The 8483-nt window shown below is 53.4% G+C and overlaps 1 protein-coding gene across 1 annotated transcript in view; it reads left to right on the top strand.

The window, feature by feature from the left end:
- The window catches only part of GTF2IRD1 (GTF2I repeat domain containing 1), a 150847-nt gene that overhangs the window by 106014 nt on the left and 36350 nt on the right, over positions 1-8483 (top strand). The window contains exons 21-22 of the mRNA XM_032254890.1: positions 405-588; positions 1171-1199. Coding sequence (XP_032110781.1) covers positions 405-588; positions 1171-1199 — 213 coding nt within the window. The remainder of the gene's footprint in view (positions 1-404; positions 589-1170; positions 1200-8483) is intronic.

Below are 8483 nucleotides of genomic sequence, written 5' to 3'. Positions count from 1 at the left end.
CAGCCTCAAACTCCTGGGCTCAAGCAGTCCTCCTGCCTCAGCCTCCCGAGTGGCTGGCATTACAGGCATGCACTGCCATGCCCAGCTGTCGTTTAGAAATGTTTAGGTCTTGCTGTGCTTCCCAGGCTGATCTCGAACTCTTAGACTCAAGTCATCCTCCTGCCTTGGCCTCCCAAAACGCTGGGATTACAGGCATGAGCCACCATGCTGGCCTACTTTTTATTTTCTGATCGGATAGCTCGGATTATAATGGCTATACGTTTCCACGGTGCTACGTGAGCACTCTGTCGTGCCGTTCACTCTCCTGCAGGGATGTCTCTCCATCATGCCCCCGCAATCCCAGGTACACACGCCCCGTGCCGCCTCTCACTCCTGATGGGCCGGACCCTCCCTCTCGCCCACAGGGGAAGCTTTGGGCATCAAGTACCCAGTCCAGGTGCCCTACAAGCGGATCAAGAGTAACCCCGGCTCCGTGATCATTGAGGGGCTGCCCCCAGGAATCCCGTTCCGAAAGCCCTGCACCTTTGGCTCCCAGAACCTGGAAAGGATTCTTGCCGTGGCCGACAAGATCAAGTTCACAGTCACCAGGTGCTCAGGGGGAAGGGTGAGGGTGAAGAGGAGGCAGGACTGGCCCAGATGGGGCCTTGTACCTGCGAATCTTAGCCTTTCCCTAGGACCTGCCCTTCCCACTGTATAAGGCGGCTCTCCCGGCGCCATCCTGGGTCCTAGGTGGTCAGAGAGGGACTGCAGGCCAGCCCAGGTTCAGGGAGCCCTGCAGAAGTGGGACTGGTCAGTCCACTGTTGCAAGGGCAGCCTTTGAGGGCATCTTCACCCTAATGAGCAACACCCGCTCACTGCACCACCACCCCCGGGAAGGGCATTCAGTCCCTATCAGAGGGATTCGCCCAGGGTCCCAGGGCCAGCCAGGGCAGAGCCTGCACAAGGCCCAGGTCTGTGTTTTGCAGAGTCACACTGCCAACACCAGTGCTCCTGCCACGCTGCCTCAGTGTCCCGTGCACAATGAGCCCCAGGGCAGCTTGTTAAAATGCAGATTCTGCTGCCGGAGGTCTGGGGTGCTCCCAGGGGAGACCGAGGCCACTCCATGCCAGGGGTGTCTTCCTCATCCCCTAGGCCCTCCCCCTGACATCCCTGCCTCTGTTTCTCTTCTAGGCCTTTCCAAGGACTCATCCCAAAGCCTGGTAAGAGACACTGGCTGTGGAGGGAGCGTTGGGAATAGGGCCTGGCCATGGTGCTGGGACACGGGTTCTAGAATCTGGGAACAGAAGCCACACCCCTGCCTTTCTTTTTTTTTTTCTTTGAGATGGAGTCTCACTCTGTTGCCCAGGCTGGAGTGCAATGGCGTGATCTCAGCTCACTGCAACCTCCACCTCTCGGGTCCAAGCAGTTCTCTGCCTCAGCCTCCCAAGCAGCTGGGATTATAGGCACCTGCCACCGTACGCGACTAATTTTTGTATTTTTAGTACAGACGGGGGTTTCACCATCTTGGCCAGCCTGGTCTTGATCTCCTGACCTTATGAGCCACCACACTGGCTCTTTTTTTTTTTTTGAGGCAGAGTCCTCTGTCACCCAGGCTGGAGTACAGTGGCATGATCACAGCCCAGGAACCTCCACCTCCCAGGTTCAAGTGATTATCCTGCCTCACTCTCCCGAGTAGCTGGGATTACAGGCACCTGCCATCATGCCTGGCTATTTTTTGTAGTTTTACTAGAGACAGGGTTTCACCATGTTGGCCAGGATGGTCTTAAACTCCTGACCTCAAGTGATCCTCCTGCCTGGCCTCCCAAAGTGTTGGGATTACAGGCGTGAGCCCCTGCGCATGCTTCCTGACCCTTTTTTTTTTGTTTTGTTTTGTTTTGTTTTTTTGGAGACGGAGTTTCGCTCTTGTTACCCAGGCTGGAGTGCAATGGCACAATCTCGGCTCACCGCAACCTCCGCCTCCTGGGTGCAGGCAATTCTCCTGCCTCAGCCTCCTGAGTAGCTGGGATTACAGGCACACGCCACCATGCCCAGCTGAATTTTTGTATTTGTAGTAGAGACGGGGTTTCACCATGTGGACCAGGATGGTCTCGATCTCTTGACCTCGTGATCCACCCGCCTCGGCCTCCCAAAGTGCTGGGATTACAGGCGTGAGCCACCGCGCCCGGCCCCTGACCCTTTTTAAGGCTCCCATCCCACATCCATCTCCACCATGGGCTGCATCTGACCTCCCAAACCCAGATTTGCAGGGGCTCTCCCTGTGGGGTGACATGCCATGTGGTGAGCACTAAAGGCTCGCCAGAGTCTCCAGGGCGGGCCAGGCGTGTTGGCAAACACCTGTAATCCCAGCACTTTGGGAGGCTGAGACAGGAGCATCACTTGAGGCCAGGAGTTCGAGACCAGCCTGGGCAACATGTTGAAACCCCGTCTCTACTAAAAATACAAAAATTAGCCGGGTGTGGTGGTGGGTGCCTGTAGTCCCTGCTACTTGGGAGGCTGAGGCAGGAGAATCGCTTGAACCCCGGAGGCGGAGGTTGCAGTGAGCCGAGATCACGCCACTGCACTCCAGCCTGGGCAACAGAGCAAGACTCCATCTCAAGAAAAAAAAAAGAAAGAACTTAGGGTACAGCGATGTGGCAGCTGCCAGCAGGCCATGGGGACCCCGAAAAGGGGGATCAGGAGAGTGAGGGGGTTGGGGAGAGTTTCCCGGAGTAAGGAAGGCCCTGTTTGGGCCTTAGGGGAAGATGGGACTTTGAGAGGCAGAGAGAGAGTGGGTTGTGTTTGTGGGGGTGAACGGCAGAGGTTTGGGGGTCCCTGGATGTCAGAGGTGTGCTTCTGGAGCTCTGAGAGGTACAGAATGGTCAGGTGATGCTGGAAAGGTGGAGACAGTGGATGCTGCAGCAGGAAAATGCAGTGAGTGTGGCTCCTTTGGACACCCGGCGGAGACGTCATTGGGTTTCTGGCCCCGCACTGGGTGCTTTATGTGGGTGCTTTTCACATGGATTCGGGAGGTCTTGCTGGGGCCTGGTGGTTCTAGGAACTAGGGTCACAGCAGAGTGCAGACGGAGGTGTCTCATTTAGTCCTGGTACCTAGGAGGTAGGCGCTAGAGGCCGCCTTATAGAGGGGGAAACTGAGGCTCAGTGTGAGGGACGTATGAATACTCTGTGTCCCGGGGTAGCAGGTGGCCCTGGCGCCAGCCCTCACGGATGGACCTGCCAGCCCCCTTCCAGGCATTGGCACCTAAGCCAGGTATCCGCCTGGAGAACCAGCTCCACACTCACTCATGCCGCTGGTCATACTGGGCTGGGAAGCTGGGCAGGCTCCCGGGAGTCTCCAAGGGCTGACAGAGGTCACCGAGTGCCCCTCCCGCGCCGCAGTGGGCTTGCCTCAAACACACCCTCACACAGTCCCCGAAGCCCAGCATGGGCCAGCACCGGCAGTTCCAAGATGAATCAGAACGGAAGCTCAGGTCTGCTGGGGGAGGCAGAGGCGTCAGCAGGCCCCTTCATCTGGAGGCAGGTGTCCCAGCGCATGTGGAGGGGTGGCAGATAGTCTGCAGAGAGGCGGGTGGCTGGGGACAGTGCCTAGGAATCAGGATCCCGGGCAGCATGTGGGCTGTGGGAAAGCGCCGTCTTGTTCAAGTGCCCGTACCCGCCCGACTAGCCGTGGGAATCTGAGCCCTCACTTCCTTACCGCTAAGATGGACAAGGACACCTGCCTCACCAGGTGATCTGAGTAAGGAAAAAGATGGGCCATGCTAGGTGAGCTGCGAGGACTGTTTTCCCCCAATTGCCCCTTTTGTCTTTTTTTTTTTTTTTTTTTGAGACAGAGTTACGCTCTTGTTGCCCAGGTTGGAGTGCAATGGCGCCATCTCAGCTCACTGCAGCCTCTGCCTCCCAGGTCCAAGTGATTCTCCTGCCTTAGCCTCCCAAGTAGCTGGGATTACAGGCGTGTCACAGCATCCGGCTAATTTTTGTATTTTTAATAGAGATGAGGTTTCACCACGTTGGCCAGGCTGGTCTCAAACTCCTGGCCAGCCTCAAGTGATCCACCCCGCTTGATCTCTCAAAGTGCTGGGATTACAGGCACGAGCCTCTGTGCCTGGCCGCCTTCCTTTCTCTTTTGTCCTCTTCTGCAAGTACAGAATGGACCTTAGCCTGCAAATTCAGAAGTGCGAGACATATATTTTTATTTTTCTAAAATCGAACTGGATTCCTGCCAAAAGCCCCCAACGCACAGAAACTTTATCTGAGTGCGTTTCAGATCATCGTTTCCCTTGGGTTTGCACCTTCCATGAGGCACCCCCGGTAGCCACTTCCACACCACAGAGAGACTGAGCATGAAGAAGGCCTGACAGTGGGATCTCGTGCCGGGATGGGAGAGCGGAAACCCGGGAGTGGAGAGATGACCGTGGCACCCAGTAGGGGATTCCCAGAGAGGGTGAGGCTTCACGAAGGCTCCAGGAGGACAAACTCTGTTAAGTATGGCTCTAAACCAGGAACGGTCATTCGCCCCTGTAATCCCAGCACTTTGGGAGGCCAAGGTAGGAGGATCGCTTGAGGCCAAGAGTTTGAGGCCAGCCTGGGCAACACAACAAAACCCCGTCTCTGCAAAAAAACTAAAAATTAGCCAGGTGTGATGGTGCACACCTGTGGTCTCAGCTACTAGGGAGGCCAAAGTGGGGGGACGGCAGGATGGCCAGAGCCCGGGAGGTAGAGGTTGAGGTGAGCTGAGACTGTGCAGCTGCCCCAGCCTGGGCGACACAGCATAACAGCATCTGAAAAAAAAAAAAAGAATGGCTCTGAGATTTTTTTAGGTCACTTATTGAAGGTTCCCTTAGAAGCCTTTCCTGACGGAACCATCCCAAGAAGGTAAAAATTCTGAAAGAGACTGTGCTTTTTTTATTCTTTTATTGGGTTTTGTTTTTGTTTTTGTTTTTTGTTTTCTTGTTTTTTCATTTTGAAATGAGTTTCGCTTCTTGTCACCCAGGCTGGAGTGCAGCGGCACAATCTCGACTCACTGCAACCTCCGTCTCCCAGGTTCAAGCGATTCTCCTGCCTCAGCCTCCCCAGCGGCTGGGATTACAGGCGTGCACCATGACACCCAACTAATTTTTGTCTTTTTTGTAGAGATGTGGTTTCACCATGTTGACCAGGCTGGTCTCAAACGTCTGACCTCAGGTGATCCACCCGCCTTGGTCTCCCAAATTGCTGTGATTATAGGCGTGAGCCACTGCGCCTGGTTGAGATTATGCTTTTTTGAAGATGGATCAGTCATTAAGTTGTGAGAACCCAACTGCACCCTGGAGCTGTGGGCCCCTGCAGTGCGGGGTGAGAGGACAGCCACTCCTGGGCTGGTTTTGTTCTGGGTCAAAAGAGATGACATGGCGGGTCACTCCTGTAATCCCAGCACTTTGAGAGGCCAAGGCAGGTGGATTGCCTGAAGTTGGGAGTTCGAGACCAGCCTGACTAACATAGAGAAACCCTGTCTCTACTAAAAATACAAAATTAGCCAGGTATGGTGGTGCATGCCTGTAATCCCAACTACTTGGGAGGCTGAGGCAGGAGAATCACTTAAACCCAGGAGGCGGAGGTTGCAGTGAGCCAAGATTGTGCCACTGCACTCCAGCCTGGGTAACAAGAGCAAAACCCCATCTAAAAATAGAGAGAGAGAAAGAGAGAGAGAGAGAAGCCCAGAATGTCTTTGATGTTTTCCCAACTGGGGACATCACATCTGTGCTCAGTGCCTCAGTTTCCCCACTAATATCTAGAGGCCCTGCCTGCTCTAACATGCTGAGTGGCAGGCAGGCATCTTGCTGGAGAGGAAGGTATACTTGGACTTGGACCAAGCTGCAGAGGGCAGTAGGTGAATTTCAGGTCTCAGGTCAAGGGAGTTGTGGGCCAGGGGTGCTGGAAGGCACCAGACTTAACTGGAAAGGACCTGGTGGGGGGTCTACGGTTTCAAGGGATGGGGGGCCGGGTCCCCAAACTTGTACCAGAAGGAACTCCAGCCCTGCCTGCAAGGGGCTAAGACAACCCACGCTCGACCCTGGAGGCTGAGCACCATGGGGAGCTCTGTACTGCCCAGCCAGGCCACGCCCCTGCCTGCAGCAGCACTGAGTAAAATTAGGGAGACTCAGCTGGCTGCGGTGGATCACTTGAGGTCAGGAGTTCAAGACCAGCCTGGGCAACATGGTAAAACTCTGTCGCTACTAAAAATACAAAAATTAGCCAGGTGTGGTGGCAGGTGCCTGTAATCCCAGATGCTCCAGAGACTGAGGCAGGAAAATCACTTGAACCCGGGAGGCAGAGGTTGCAGTGAGCCAAGATCGTGCCATTGCACTCCAGCCTGGGTGACAGAGCACAACTTTGTCTGAAAAAAAAAAAAGGAAACCCAGGACAGCAAAATGGGGCTGTTCAAGATATGCTGGGAAGAAGTGGTGGGGACTAAGGGAGGAGAGACCCTTTATCCATGTGGCCGCTGTAACATTCCATCCGCAGAGCGTTCTAGTAGGTCATAAAAACCTAAAGGGAGCCAGGCATGATGGCTTATGCCTGTAATCTCAGTGCTTTGGTAGGTCGATGCAGGAGGATCACTTGAAGCCAGGAGTTGGAGATCAGCCTGGGCACTATAGCGAGACCCCATGTCTACAAAAAAATAAATATATACATATTTTTAATTATCTGGGCATGGTGGTGGGTGATGGTGCGTGCCTATAGTCCCAGCTACTTGGGAGGCTGAGGCAGGAGGGTCACTTGAGCTCAGGAGTTTGAGGCTGCAGTGAGCTATGATCACATCACCTCACTTCAGCCTGGGCAACATGAGACCCTGTCTCTAAAACACACACACACACACACACACACACAGACACACACACACACCCTAAAGGGAAATGCAAATATTTGCCCATGGTAGAGGTTTGGAAAATACAGAAATCTAACAACCCAGATGGCTGTTCATTTTTATGATGATACATTTCTTCCAGCTTTCCCCCCAAGCTTATTAATTTTACATCTCGCTGTTCCTTCTATAAATTTACACATTTAACCTTAAAACATAAACATGTTCCCATGTCTTTAAAAAGCTCTGTTCCTCATCAGGCTGTATCATGATTATGTAACTACCCCGTCCCCCAGTCATGGACATTTGAGCAGCCCTTCACACCACAGACACCTAATACTCACATCACATTTTTTTTTTTCTGAGATAGAGTCTCACTCTGTCACCCTGGCTGGAGTGCAGTGGCTCAATCTCAGTTCACTGCAACCTCTGCCTCCCAGATTCAAGGGATTCTTCTGCCTCAGCCTCCTAAGTAGCTGGGATTACAGGCACCTGCCACCATGCCTGGCTAATTTTTCTATTTTTAGTAGAGATGGGGTTTCACCATGTTGGCCAGGCTGGTCTCAAACTCCTGACCTCAGGTGATCCACCCACCTCAGCCTCTCAAAGTGCTGGGGTTACAGGTGTGAGCCACGGCACCTGACCACGTAACAGTTATGATTTGCTGATTACAAAGCCCACTCCCCAAGTGGCCAGCCTTATTGGAGGGGACTGAGGCTCAGAGAGGTTAAGCAGCTTTCTCAAGGTCACACAGCATAGTATGGTAGAGATTTGAACCTAAGTTTTTATCATTTTATCATACTTTGGAACCCAGGGATGCTTTACCACTAACTAGCCTAGGGCTTGGTGTCAGTCTCTGAAGTGGGTTGTGGCCACGCCCTCTTTCCCCACCACCCCTCTGGGCTCATCCACGTTGGGTGGCTCTTTGCTGTCCCCTCCTGGCTACCAGCTGGTATTACACTGGTCCTGCCTGTGTAAACCTTTCAGGCTTATTGTTAATCTTTTGGGTTCATTTATTTGTACAACAAAAATGTAAGGAGGGCCGGGGCAGTGGCTCACGCCTGTAATCCCAGCACTTTGGGAGGCCAAGGTGAGTGGATCGCCTGAGGTCAGTAGTTCGAGACCAGCCTGGTCAACATGATGAAACCTCATCTCTACTAAAAATACAAAAATTAGGTGGGTGTGGTGGCATGCACCTGTAATCCCAGCTGCTTGGGAGGCTGAGGCAGGAGAATTGCTTGAACCCAGGAGGCAGAGGTTGCAGTGAGCTGAGATTACACCACGGCACTAGAGCCTGGCGACTGAGCGAGACTGTCTCAAAAAAAAAAAAGAAAATATGGCCGGGCGCGGTGGCTCAAGCCTGTAATCCCAGCACTTTGGGAGGCCAAGGCGGGTGGATCACGAGGTCAAGAGATCGAGACCATCCCGGTCAACATGGTGAAACCCCGTCTCTACTAAAAATACAAAAAATTAGCTGGGCATGGTGGCACGTGCCTGTAATCCCAGCTACTCAGGAGGCTGAGGCAGGAGAATTGCCTGCACCCAGGAGGCGGAGGTTGCGGTGAGCCGAGATCGCGCCATTGCACTCCAGCCTGGGTAACATGAGTGAAACTCCGTCTCAAAAAAAAAAAAAAAAAAAAAAAAA

This window comes from Sapajus apella, unplaced genomic scaffold (genome assembly GCF_009761245.1).
Source record: "Sapajus apella isolate SASKATOON/1434 unplaced genomic scaffold, GSC_monkey_1.0 scaffold88, whole genome shotgun sequence".
Taxonomy (NCBI): domain Eukaryota; kingdom Metazoa; phylum Chordata; class Mammalia; order Primates; family Cebidae; genus Sapajus; species Sapajus apella.
The sequence above is the reverse complement of the archived record's forward strand: the minus strand, read 5'-3'. Positions and strand labels throughout refer to the sequence as shown.